This window comes from Aspergillus tanneri (genome assembly GCF_003426965.1).
Source record: "Aspergillus tanneri strain NIH1004 chromosome Unknown AapTan_1_pilon_pilon_pilon, whole genome shotgun sequence".
Taxonomy (NCBI): Eukaryota; Fungi; Ascomycota; class Eurotiomycetes; order Eurotiales; family Aspergillaceae; genus Aspergillus; species Aspergillus tanneri.
This window is the reverse complement of record NW_022984628.1, coordinates 3,419,208-3,432,916: the sequence shown is the minus strand read 5'-3', so window position 1 is coordinate 3,432,916 and position 13,709 is coordinate 3,419,208. Positions and strand designations below refer to the sequence as shown.

General features: G+C 47.3%; 4 protein-coding genes across 4 annotated transcripts; 1 reads left to right on the top strand and 3 right to left on the bottom strand.

Annotated features, from left to right (window-relative positions):
• Positions 1–164: 164 nt before the first annotated feature.
• On the bottom strand, positions 165–1,896 carry ATNIH1004_003117 (uncharacterized protein; the record flags this gene model as incomplete). The annotated part of the gene is made up of 2 exons (XM_033567797.1): positions 165–1,624; positions 1,695–1,896. 2 exons carry the CDS (start codon positions 1,894–1,896, stop codon positions 165–167), a joined length of 1,662 nt encoding a protein of 553 aa, XP_033429792.1.
• A 3,214-nt stretch (positions 1,897–5,110) lies between these two features.
• On the top strand, positions 5,111–6,672 carry ATNIH1004_003116 (uncharacterized protein; the record flags this gene model as incomplete). The annotated part of the gene is made up of 5 exons (XM_033567796.1): positions 5,111–5,128; positions 5,202–5,301; positions 5,638–6,006; positions 6,057–6,251; positions 6,302–6,672. 5 exons carry the CDS (start codon positions 5,111–5,113, stop codon positions 6,670–6,672), a joined length of 1,053 nt encoding a protein of 350 aa, XP_033429791.1.
• Positions 6,673–6,959: 287 nt separating this feature from the next.
• On the bottom strand, positions 6,960–7,995 carry ATNIH1004_003115 (SGNH/GDSL hydrolase family protein; the record flags this gene model as incomplete). The annotated part of the gene is made up of 5 exons (XM_033567795.1): positions 6,960–7,093; positions 7,150–7,543; positions 7,598–7,676; positions 7,731–7,770; positions 7,854–7,995. 5 exons carry the CDS (start codon positions 7,993–7,995, stop codon positions 6,960–6,962), a joined length of 789 nt encoding a protein of 262 aa, XP_033429790.1.
• Positions 7,996–10,565: 2,570 nt separating this feature from the next.
• hasF (Zn(II)2Cys6 domain-containing transcription factor hasF) lies at positions 10,566–12,824 on the bottom strand (the record flags this gene model as incomplete). Its single annotated transcript, XM_033567794.1, has 5 exons — positions 10,566–10,601; positions 10,654–11,149; positions 11,233–11,903; positions 11,962–12,477; positions 12,531–12,824. The coding sequence occupies 5 exons, from the start codon at positions 12,822–12,824 to the stop codon at positions 10,566–10,568; spliced, it is 2,013 nt and encodes a 670-aa protein (XP_033429789.1).
• Positions 12,825–13,709: the final 885 nt, after the last annotated feature.

Here is a 13,709-nt window from a genome sequence, read left to right as displayed (position 1 = left end):
TTTTGCTAGCTTCCTAATTGTTATTTGACAACTACGCCAACAACGGCTATTGGAGAGCACCCGCCAAGGTTGGATGCATCGTCAAACATGGCTAAATCCTCGTTATGGCTCTCGTAGCGTGGCCTGCATGGCCAGATACTACAACGGCACAATCCTAATCTGTTTCATTTAGGATTCGTCACAGCCCGAGTGGGCGACTGGGATGAGTTCAGCCACCCAAATGCAGAGGCTCCTCCAACCGGATTGGACCCCCATTGTTTACCGGTGCGCGACTCATCGGGGGACGCTCGAGACGAAGCTGGCCGGGAGGACGCCGCGGGCTCAGTACTGGAACTTCTCGGTGCACCGGCTACAGGTGGAGTGCGAGAGGAGAATTTGGTAGGCCGCAAGACCTTCATGGGACGAGCCGGAGCTTTCCCCGCCGCCGACGCATTAGGGTCAAGCTTGATCTCACGTTTCCACGAGCCCCAAACTCCAGAAGGTTCCGTCTTCACTGATCCTGCGGTCTGGGAGTCAGGTGCCATGGTTGGTTTATTCGGGATCTGGGAATGCTCTGCGTTCCGAGACGGTTCGTAGACCTCCAAAGAATGAGCCTTTCGACTCTCCTCGGGTTCCTCAATAGAATCCCCAACGGATTCAGGCGCGGATCTGGGCTGCGAGAGACTGCTCGGTCGGCCGATAACACCGACGGCTGTGTGGCCATTGGTATCGGGCTGATCATGAGTCTGAGACGGAGCTTCCGTACCCCCAGAACGAGAGGTATCTGACACAGTGCGTAGAGACCTGAAGACCGAATCATCTTCCGGACGAACCAGTGGAATCGATACCTTGTTTCTTTCATCATCCACCATAATGATCTTGTCTTGTGAGAATAACACGTCAGCATTGTGAGAGCGGAGAACATCGCTTCCAATGACGATTTGAACAGAAGGGTCACGGGGATCGACGTCACGAACGAGAAACCGTATGGTAAGAGTGGGAAGTTGGGGTACTGGGCTACTAGACCGCGAAGAAGCTTGATGAACACTAGCTTCCGGCAGATACATCGGCAATTTGATGTAATGCAGGTCATCTTCCTGCAAGACTAAATCCTCGAGGCCAAACTTCCGGACCATCGGAGCTCCCAATGACGATATATAAGAGCCAGAACAAACGGCGGCATACAGGAGCGAGTCATTAGAAAAGTTTGTTGTCAACCAGCAGCGAATGATACATGGAACAGGTCCCAGGAGGAACAGGCCGGGGGGAGGGACCAAAGGGGAGCCACACACAGAAGAGCTCACCATTCTGCTAGTCGTCTCCAGTCCCAAACTATTCGTCCTAGCGGAGTGATGGGAATAACCTGAGGAACTCTGTCTCCCATCGGACCGATGCGACAGAGACCGTTCAGTCAGCGGATGGCTTCCCATGCCGCTTCCGGTCCTCATCGGAAGCTCACTGCTAGAGCGGCTAGTTTGTCCGTAGTATCCGTGGATGGCACTTTCATCAAATCGAACGCTATTTGCTCTAGATGTCCCTCGCCTTGGCTCGTCTTCGCTATCGAGTCCCATGGTGGTCACCACGCCGTGGTGCTGGCCCTGGTCAAATCCCTTGAAAGCGTCGGATGGAGTATGGAAGACAGGCTCTGGATAAACACCAAGAATCAGCATTATACTACGCACGAAGGGAGGAAGAGCTAGGGCAAAAAAGTATACCTGTAGGAACTGTACCTCCGACGGAATTAGGAAATGGCGATAAAGGACCCCAGACACTTCTCAACTTCGCATCCTCGTCTCTCCGTCGTTCTAGCCTTGCAATCCGTTCCGCCTGTTCGAACTGCGCCGCGTGGAGTTCCTTCAGCTCTTCAAAAACGCGCCAGATATCGTCGCGTGAGGCAAAGGGATACTGAGCATCCATATCCGAACAAGCGGATAAGAAGGACAAGAGCCTGCTGAGAGACCAAACGGAGCAACGTCACGAGACAGAACGGCCTTCCTTCGCAATCGACTTTTCTCCGACGTGCATAAACCAGCTTCCTCTACTGGACCCGAGATTTTTTACTTTATTTTTTTGTCGTATTATTTCCTCCTTGAGGCACAATCTGTGGCAGTCCAGTACAGTTGTAGCCCACTCTTGTTCCTCGGAACTCCTCCACCCTCGTGCTCTGCGAGACGGCCGTACGGCCGTCCACCCAAGTGACTATAGATGGATATCGGCGGTCTTTCCCAAAAACATAAAAAATGGCCCAAAAAGGTGACCCTGAGGGTAAATAAACGATCTAGACGATGAGAGCGGGTGGGACGGAAGGAAGCGGCGAAAGGGATAGTAATGGGCGAAGATGGGACAAAAGGCGGTCCAAGAGATGATCGGATAGCGTGCGGCCGAGAGCTAATTACCTCGTTGTCACCAAGGCTTGACTACGTAAAGTTTCGATGAGTCAATAATGCAGAGATCGAATAAAGATCGATTTTAATAACACCAGAGCGATGGTCGATGACTTGCTGTGTGGGTGGAGATTCAACTCGTCGAGCGGTCGGTTCGTTTTCGGTGGGATGTATAGAGAAACCTGGCAAAAGGATAGGCGAGACTATAATGGGGAGAAGGACAAAGATTTGGCACTGTCAAATGGGATGACAAGTTTATAAGAACTAATGTTTTGCGATGACAGACACAGTGGGTGAGAGTTGATTGTCGGACAAGAAATGAGGGGATACCGCCCACCGGATCCTTCTAGACCGCTTCCCATTATATCCTACATTTGTTAATCACCAGTGGAAAAAATACATTTATTCCTACTATTATGAACTGGAAAATGGAATACAGGGAGGTACAGAACTCTATCCGAGTCCTCGATATCCCTTCGCCTTGCACTGGTTGAGACTGATGGAAAAGGACAAGAATGACCACTGTTTGATCTCCGCACGAGATTTCCAACACAGCCAACACGAGGGAGGGTCCGCGTCTCGCATTTATACATACAATACTCCGGATTCGGCATCCGGCGTCTCCAGAGAAGGACGAGGCTGCTCGCGTAGCTAATGACTTCCTGAGATTGGAATAGTGAGTATAGTGTGTGTAACTGGTTGTATGACCAGGGAGGTTTCAATGCATTGGGCTCATCTCCTATGATTTAAAATAGTTTGCCTTATTCTGACCTTTTACTGAGCTTGGAATAGCTTTTAGATCTCAATCTTTAGTCAAACTTCGGTGATGAATATCCCCTTAACAGCCGACGCTAGAAGGCAAGTCTAGAATTAGCTCTGTGTCTTTAACCCAAGCAGTGGACAGACCCTGCACGATATTATTATCAATATCAACATTTTTTGTTTTCTTTCTTTCTTTCTTATTTTTTTTTTTTTTTTAAAGATAACAACTAATTACAGTCCAACAGGCTGAAACCGTCCGAGAATAGGAACGATATCCCTCTTCCACCTCCACTGTAATATCGACAGTTTTCAAAACCCCTGCTTGGGGTCTACCTTTTCTCATCCTGCGAGCACTCCGGGAGTAATGATCCATGTATGAACCCCCTTTCGGATGGGTGAGTTCCACCTCGTCTGGAAGTCTAGTCGTGATCAAGCCAGACTGCAATCCAGAGAAGAAATGGTAGAAGGTTGGCGTATAGGCAATCGTGATGATGGTACACATCGTGATTTGGGAGCAAACTGCGGGATCGTCAATATCCCCTAGACTTGTTAGATGGATCTACGCAAGGAGAGGGATAGATATACATACATGTAGGGTCGGTTGATGGAAGGAATGACGGGTATAGAGCTAACTGTGCGAATCCGAGTCCCAACACTAGTGGTAGGAAGTTTCGATAGAAGATAATCAGCAGAGTGAATGGAAGTAGTACGAGAGCCTGGTGAAGGAGCAGAGGATTGAATCTCTTTCTCCATTCATCTGGACATCGTGCATCATTAAAAAGGGAAGCATGATGAGACCAATCTCGACGAGGATATGAAGCACCGGGAATGGATACGTGATTACACCCTATTATACCAGTCAGTATTATTTCTTACAATGGCGCAAAATCGATTGCACGCCCCTCCAGCACACCTCTTCGGGCTGTACAGTCATGGCTCTGGCATTTTATATTGAAAGGCGGTTCCCAATAATGCAAGTCCAGTCCAAGCAGCTGTAAGACCAATCATTGGTGATGGTGCATGCCCGGCGGAGGAACTCATTGGGAGTCAATTTCCGGATGGGCAACGTGGTAGATAATTTGGACAACGACAAGCGACAATTTGGAGGAGTTGAGCAGCGTAGATGACTGCTTTTAAGAAAAAGATCAGCATGAGGAAATGGAAATGCAATTGCATGATAGCTTCCCTTGCTTTGTGAATAGCAGTGGTGGTGAGAACGTCTATATGCTGTCCCTATCCAGGCTCGATGGCCTTTTACATCAGGATAATTTATGATAGCCAGGATCTGAAGAAGGCACCGGTCAATCGTTCGATCTCATTTTGTCAAAGCTATCACATACCAGGGCCAGCCATATCGGCATATTGACGGCCATCTGTCGCTGCTTGAAGTGGATCGCAGATCCAACTTGGCTCCGACGAAAATAATCGGTGATTACCAAGGCAACCGACACGAGAGTGATCAGTGGTCCATGATTTTCATCCGAGAAAACCTGGCAAAGGGCTTCTTGAGAAATCATCATCATCGTACCTAACCAAGTAATCCAACAGAGAGGGGAGAAATTAATGAAAGCTAAGCAGGAAACAAAAAATACCCCCTAATGGCTAGTTCTTGTTTCCATCCTGAGATCTGGACTCATTATAAGGATATTCCACTAGTCTTTCATTTCGGACTTGACCTCGGTGAATCTGCATACTGGAAATAATCAGATCAGTTATGAAAATGGCGCAGACGAGAGATTTGCTACTAAGAGGCACTAGGGCTTGGATATCTCCACTGTGTCCTAGGCTGGCTAATATTTGCAGTCCATATCGGCCCATAGGTGCATAACAAAACAACATGGATCAATCAGGGATGTCTGGCATTGATTTATTTGGCAAAGTAGCTACTGTCTAACAAATATCCCTACTCTCATTTGATAATACCAAACTCTGTCTATAATCGACCATGTACACCGAAGAGGGGTTACCTGTCAATGGACTTCCGAATGGCAACGTTGAGTATCGTGAATGACAGCAACTGGAGATAGGGATTATGACCATCCATGCACTTCATTCAGGCTTCTGACACTACGGTAGACATACTTGAATTTCTTCTCATCCTTTGCCTTCTCCGCCACACTCCTGACGTCGTGGGAGGCTGTTGGTGGCAGCCTACTGGCAGGTCTCGCCAATGGAGGTCCGCAGCCTTGGTCTATGGTATCATTGTCAGTGCAGTGAGAAACGTGGCTATTGCCAGATCTTTGATTGAATTGGCCTTGGAGTAGGACTCTTCCTAATATATATATACTTGAATTCTATTTCTACTGCCGATTTCTGAGATAGAAATTCTAGCGCGGTTGCACAGCACCACTGGAGTTACGTGCTAGTTCCGTGCTATCCTCGACTCCCGAGTACTTCCAAAGCACGATCTATGTGACATACATACTGACGAGATATATTGACTGTCATACAGGATAGGTTACTGTAGTACACTCTCACTTGCTGGATCTCTCATGCTGATACATCGCCGTAGGTCTTTTCGTGGGCTGCACTCGTCTGATTGCTGCGCTGTATTTCATCGGCACCGAGATCGAAGGAATGGTTGTTCTCGCACATTCCGAGTACAAATCCCCAAGATGGCACCGTACCTTACTGATGTGGGCTGTTGTGCTGATTCCCATCGTCATCAACATCTTTGCTCGTCGGATGCTTGCCGTCATCGAAGTGGCTGCGGGCATCATGCATATTGTATTCATGCCAGTGTCCGTCGCCACGATGGTTATACTTGCTCCTCGAAATCCCAATGCGTTTGTCTGGGATAATTTTGTCGGTAGTCTCACGGGCTGGCAGAACCCGGGGGTAGTTTTCTCCATTGGACTTCTGGATGTGATTGCACCGTTAAGTGACATTTCTACCTTCTCTTTCTCTCTATATCCATCTAACCACCCACAGGAGTCGACGGAGTCATCCGCATGGCAGAGGAAGTCAAGAACGCTCAAACCGTCATCCCGCGCCCCATGATCTGGGGTACGGCGATTAAATCTATTATGGCCTTCAGCTGTATAATCACAGTTCTCTACTGCGCAGTCCAACTGGATACCCAATCATCCAAATCGTCTATCAAGCCATGGGGTCGAAACCCGCTACGTACTTATGGCAATGGGGATGCTACTGGGATGGATCGGGTTGCTAAACAGCCCCGCCTCCGTCACTCGTTCCACCTGGTTCTTTGCTCGAGATAATGGTCTGCTTTCTCCGACTTCTTCGAAAAGATCAATCAGCGATACAAGACTCCGATACGAGCTTGTTTCTTGTCGCGTCGTGCTTCTTCATCCTTTCGTTTATCCAGATCGGTTCCACCGCTGCTGTTAATGCCGTCTTGTCTCTGGGTGCCATGGGACTAGACATCTCGTATCTGCTACCGCTGGGATTTCTCGCTTTTAAGCGCGTCGTCACACCGGGGGATGTCTCAAAGGGCTCGTTTTCGCTCAGGAGATGGGGTCTCCCTGTGAACTTGGTGGCGATTATTTTTGCGACGTATTTGATATCTTCTTGCCCTTCCGTCTGAACTGCCAGTTACAGCGAAGAACATGAATTATGCAGAACCGTTGTTGGGGTTCTTGACGCTTTGTGTGTGGACGATATAAGTGGAATGGACCGACGATGAGGTATTCTCGGGAGTGATTTATTTTTATTGTAACTTGTGACACGCAGTTATGGGTTTAACCTGGTTCACAATACCAAGTCCAGATGACTATAGCATAGTATCTAGTTGTCATTAGGACAACCATATAAAGATAGTAGACACAGCGGCTCGAAAAGGTAAGCTCTACATATCTATCAAGCCAACATCCATCATTTCGGCGCCTCCGTCCAATGAGGAAAAACCATCGGAAGCCGTTTTGGATCCTGATCGGGCCAATTCGTCCGAATAGCCTCCATCACCACGTCATATACCACGCGGTATCCATCTGCTGTCAAATGCAGTCCTAAACACCGTCAATCCTCTTCATTCAGACTTGATATAAGGGAAAGGGAGACCAACCATCTATAAACAATTTCTTGAAACGATCCAGTTCGGGTAAATCCCTCGACCCAGGCAAGGGATCACCCTCCTTCCATCCAGCCACCTTCACAAACGCCGTCCAGACATCTGCAACAGCCACGCCAGTCAAAGCAGCGACTCCTCGAGCCGCGTCCGCATATGACTTCGTGTTACGGGCAGTTCGAGAGGGATTAGAGTTCCCTTTTTCCTTGTCGAATACCAGCAGTTGGTGCTCATTGACCGGCGGGGGCGTGAGGATTAGTATCTTTGGGTTTTGAGAGATTGTGGCAGGGTGTTGAATGATGCGTGTTAAGTTCTCTTTGTATTGGTCCAGGGGGACGTGTTGGGTGTGTCCTGGCAGACATGCGTCGTTGGCACCGAAGAATATGGTCTTCTGGGTTAGTATTCTATGTTTGAGATGGGGGTATAGTTATTGTATGAAGAGTACCATGAATCGAACAGTGGCTTGCTCTGGTTTGGGAAAGAACATAGGGAATACTTTAACAGCATTGGCTGTGTTGTAGCCGCTGGATAGCTATATTAGATGGTATGCAGGAAAGCATGCTGTTTAGTGTCCACACCTGAGTCCACGATTGATTATGTCGAGGCGTCGACCGTAGGCTATCGAGGTCAGTATATGCTATGGGAAAGGCGCAGAAAGGGGGGAATAGAGTAGATATTAAGAAGAGAGGAGGAGAACGGACCATCTTGTAAAGCACCGTGCAAACCAAACCCGGTGTTTTGAACACTCGACATCTCAGTGATGGAGTCGCCAAAGAGGATGAATTGATCATATGGCTTGTGTAAGGCATTTGCATCTGCCTGGGGTTTGGCAGATTGGGACATTGCAATAGACTCTATCTATCCTTCAATATATGCAATGCAAAATGACTAAAATTCTCTCCACAAATGCAGATGGTGAGCTGTCGCGGGGTTGAAAGATGGTTCAGGCGGAATCCGCTTTTCTGCCATTTTACGGCTTCAATTCCTTGCCAGAGTCAGCTAAGCATCCACCGCAAGCAAATGGGGTAACCACACCAACGGAGGGTAAGACGTTTTCTAATTAATTATACACGGTGACATATTTTAACGGAAATAATCTAGGTCTTGATTGCCAGCCCCTAGAAAAGCCACGACGCACATAGAACGATAGTGTCATAATGCTAGCTGCAACATCTCCATGAACAGTGTTCGTCTCGAAGACACTTGTTACCTAATGGTCCGGGTGGATCCTTTAATTCTTGCAGCAGTGGGCCCTAGATAGAGCCAGGGGCAGCATATTGAAATAGACCATCTCGCTCTTTGGAGCTTGGATCACAATCACTTCGCGCAAAGGTATGTTGAAAGGCAAAATTCCTCTGCGTCGAATTGCCTGCCAGCCTTACATTATGGAGAAGAGTTTTTGAAGAGAAACGGAATGTATTATTAGACGATGACGCCTGTCATCAGAATATCTAATGCTGCCTCCTACGTATGATACACTGTACAATATAATCTCGATCAAAGGGGGAAAGGCCTCTTGGAGTACGCTCTTAATGGCTGATGTGTTGTGGTCTATTCTTTGTTACTATAGGCTCTAAAACGCAGTACTTTCTCGTGGAGCACCTGCTGGTTTCCAATGATTGAACGAAGGTGCTGGGCTTGGTAGAACGGCTGTCGGGTCCGTAATACCAAGTGTGATGCCTGCATTGTCTCTTCTAAACTGCTCTTGTAGTAATTTCACCCGTATCTGATGCGTTCTTTCCAAGGCTTTTCGATTCTTACTACCTTTTGGTCTCTCTGCTCTACTCTGATAGCCGTAACAACTAGATAGTCCCTCGGATGCACAGCGAAAGCTTGGAGAGCCACTAGATCATTTCACCTTGCAATGATTCGCAGGCTGAATGTAATTATCTGTTGTTGATTAAATTGCTCAGGGGAGATTCGGTGAGTCCGGTTAGGTAGGGCACTGCGGTGGCCATGATATTCAACCGTGAAGTGGTGTAGAGGTTAGCGTCAAGATCAAGTAGAAGCCAACCACATCGTACAAGGTAGCTTAGTATTTATAGAAAAAGAATACCAGAAATAAGGCAAAACAGGATGATAAAGTTTGATGGCGTGAAACATGAGACATCTAACGAAACCACCATTCAGGGAATGATTGACCATCAACGCTTAACACATTTTCGTAAATGCCTACCTATATCAAAGGCTATCCGAAAGTGATATTCTCCAAATACCAGATGCTCATATCCACGGTAATTCTTCATTCCATCAACTATATGGCCATTCTCTTGCCGCAGCCATGCTAGTATCCACTTTGCGGAAATAGGATTCGAAATTCATACTGCAGAGATGCTATTGCAAGATAGAGTGGACAAAATAAATACAGGTGTGAAGGGCTTATTAGATATCTTTATACATTCTTCCTCGGTGAATAAGATATCCCTTCCGCATCTGAGAAAAGAGGCAATCACCGGGCAAATTAGACACTCAAATTTGAATTCCCGTTGCTGCGGCCAGCTGCACCATACCGTGGCGTGTTCAAGCCATGAAGAGGGAGGTATCAAGACTAGATTCACCTGAGTCACTAGAATTCCCAACCTTGTGAAAATATGGCATCACAATTTCTATTTTCCTCTTAGTTGTATATACACCTATATAAGCACAAATCGGAAGTGCTATCCCAGAAGCAAAGAAGCTGCAACTCGGTCCAAAACAAGATGCATGTCAAAGCCTAATTATTGGGTTCCCTATCCGGAGCTGCCCCCATGGCTCAACGGTCTTAGCGGCTATCAAAAAAAAAAAAAAAAAAAAAAAAAGACCCAAAAGGTACTGACTAGCGGTTGTACCACAAGGGAATATAGGCTCTCAATCGCACGTTTCACACTATAAGGTATGCTCACGCCTCCACTGCCTACCCCAACGTTATCCACAGACTTCTAGTGGCGAAAGATAGCCTGTCCCGCATTATCATGAGAGTGATATACAAATCAACTGCAAGAGTTTTTTGCAACGCTAGGCAGGAACCAATTGGCGCGGACATTATAAAGATCTGGAGGATTTGTTATAAGTTGAACTGTTTTTCAAGCAAGAAAAAGGAAACACTAACATAATAGATAGCCCCCACCATCCATTGTCAACATCATCTAGCACATATTTCCTCTCATTGTCAGACAAAACGCCAAAAGGTGTATATGACCATGTGTTATAGTCCTCGGGTGTACAATGCCTATCTGGAGACGTGGTTCATCATTATATTCCGTGACGTATGGGGAAATAGTATTGTGTCTTTTCAATTCACCTGCCGGCATGCCAGAGTTGACTTGTACGGGCTGTGGTGTTTCGTTTATTCCAGCGCTAGTGATGTACAAATGTTGGCCTTAATCACCAAAACATCACGTCCTAGGCATTCGTTCAGGTCATCGCTTTTAATATCAATTGGGGTCAGTTGGATCAAAATTCCAGAACCCCTGGAATGAACTATTAGCGAAGGCCACACAAAGAAGCATCAAACTCACTCACCCAATCAAATGTCATAGAGGGGTCCTGCATGTCCAAGCCACCTACTTCAGCCAGATCAGGTAATGAAGTCTCGATTATTGAATTGTTTATCACCGAAGACGTGTCCGCGATTGTCTGAGGCGGAGTCGTGACTGTCGTTGTACTCATCGTGGGGATCACTCCATTTGGAGGGAAAAAACCTGGGTATGGAGTTAAAGGGAAGACTTGTGAAGCGTTCTTCTCCAGGCAATTTGAAATACTCCGTTTTATGACATCCCAAATTGGGTTGCCTTCGCGCCCTTTCAAGATCACTGTCTTTTGCAGAGCAACCAAAGCACGAGAACGGAGCGATTTATGATCTGATATCTGAAATTCAAGAGTTCCTAGCTCTGATACAATATGCATAATGGCCAAAAAACTGGAATGGCAACCGATATGCCACTGGAAGCGCTGGGCATCCTTGTCGCTCGATATCACGTTCATACTTTCAATCAGACTCACGGATTTTTCCAAGACCCTATACATATCCAAGTCAGTTATATAGTGATACGAGAAAGAGAAGGATGACTTTCACCAATTAAACCTCAGGTATAAACTCACTTTTGTCGGATCTCTGGTGATACCACTGCTCCCCGATATTGTTTTGGAGTGCGGAGCCAGAATAGAGACCAGCATCGCCATTCAATTATCGCAGCAAGACCAATCGCCATACGCTGTAATGGAATCCTAGGATCACAATATTGCAGGTATTGTGTTTGGATATGTGTGGTCATCTCATCTACCATGGCACGAACCTCGATAAACAAAGCCTGGAGTTCTACAATTGGATATAAAACGGCATTCCCATGCACCGTTGAAGTCTTGATCCGTCGCTCCAGCTTGTATGTGCTTCGAATAATTCGTCTAAAAAGGTGAATCCCGTTCAGTCGAATCAGTTGAACCGTCATGTCAGTAAAGCCGGGGGCAGAGTGCGTATCAGGTATTGGAGGGGCTCCTTCGATGAGGTCGTCATCATTGACGTTCCTGGGCAGCAACGTTGTATAGTCGTCGTCTGATATGGTAGGCTCTTGTCCTCTGGCTTCTGCGGATCGAAAGTCAAGGTGGCATATTTGGTGCCAGAGCCGGCGACGAATCTCAATTTGAACAACGTCCATGTTCTTCGAAGGAAACAAAGAAGGCTCTCTATGAAGACCTTGTGAAAGCGCCATTCTTAAGGCAAGACCAAGAAGGGTCCATGCCCTTGACATGTCATCCTCTCGGGATTGGCAACTCTAACAAATCAGTAAGACAATTTCGTGGTGTAGAAACGAGCTTTGGTGCTAAACATACTAATAGCAAAACAAAGGCCTGAAGAACCTCGATGCTGGATGTCGTCAAGAATCCCTCTCTTCCTAACCCCTGTTCCACTCCCGTCTGAAACTGAGCCAGGAGTGTTTCCTTTTCTACAGCGAATCGAGTGCACACAGACCCTGGTAATAAGCTGTTGACAGCAGAGTAGAAAATTGCCAACGCCAAAGGCTCAAAGGCGCGGACTGTAGGATCTGGCCCGGGCATGTCAAGCACTTCGCCCGTATCCCGGCTCCTTGTTCCATAAGTTTGGTTCACAAACAGCGTAAACCGCCGTCTGAGCGATGGCTGATGAACCAGTCGTGTCATTGGATCAACATTGGAAATGAAGTCTTCTAACAGGGCAAAGCAATCTTCCGCAGATTTAGGTAGCCAGAGTGCGAGACTATCCACGATTTTGTTAGAAAACGGGAATGGGGTGGATGCCTGCTCCGATGATGGACTTTCTGTAGGGGCACGCCGAGCCTGATCCCCGAGTAGCATTTTCACATCGTGGATCTAATATTATCAGGATTAAAAGGCTAGAAGACAACCCAGCAAAAGGATCATACCTCATCTGCTAGAAGAGCGTAATGAAGAGACGAAACCCAGCGCGACTGGCCGCCCTCTGCCTCCAACAGTAAGGCACCATCATATCCATCAGTCGACAGGGTCTCATTTGTACGGTCCAGGATCGCGCCACTTGGATCCCCATTTCGATCTGCTCCATTTGACGCATTTTGGCGGGGAGCTTGCGCATCAGGCAACTGCATGGGACCGGAGATTGTTCGTTCCAGGAGCCTCTCCAGTCTCTCCAAACGGTGGCGGATCTCATCTTGCCCAGGTCGCGAATTTGGTTGTTGCATTCTGCTGTTCCTTGCATGAGGCTGAGCTTGCGGGGACGGTTGGGGATTCACATATGAACAGGTCCGATTGCCACGCTGACATGGGGAGCAGGTGGGTTGTGCATGGTCGCATTTGACCTTCCGACGGCGACATGTCAAGCACGCAGTAATAGTCCGCTGGCGAACTTTTTGGATTCCCCCGGATGGCGCAGACGGATAACTTCCGACCGGGGGCCTGTGGGTTGTCGTGGTGGAGTCCATCTCTCAGACAGACGAGCGTGTTCTAGTATATTATTCCCTTTTTCTTGTTTGATTTTCCATGGACACTCGCTCAACGGCCGAATTCACAGAGAGCCACCAGAAATAGTTGCAAAAAAAAAAAAAAAAAAAAACACATGGATTTGAATGACGAAAGTGAGCAGCGAAGTATAGCTAGCTAATTGGGGTTTAGCGAATCGTTAACTAGACCTTAGTTTCGCTGACTCAGTATCTGCCTGAGACTTGCAGGAAAACAGGGGAATGGCAACAGCGTTAGTAGACCAAAGTCTCACCATGGGGATGTTAATAATGGATGAGGGCCATGGCGATGCCGCATTGGAGAAGCAAATCCAAAATGTCGCAGTCCCAGACCCGCCAAGCTTCCCACCCATCGATTGCTGCCTGAGGCACATTCCGCATACTTCCACTTTCTCCCTATCAGAAACTAGTCGAATTAATTTTAGGCGCAATCTAAAGGAAATGCCCAAATACTTTCCTATAAACCTATACTGGACTTCTGGTTACGGCTCTGTTACCTTTTATCACTTTATTGAGAAGACGCTTCTTCTCTGTTAAGGAAAACAGGATTCCGTAGTATTCACTCACTTTCATGGATTCATTAGCCTCCAGTATATACTGTTGTGACTG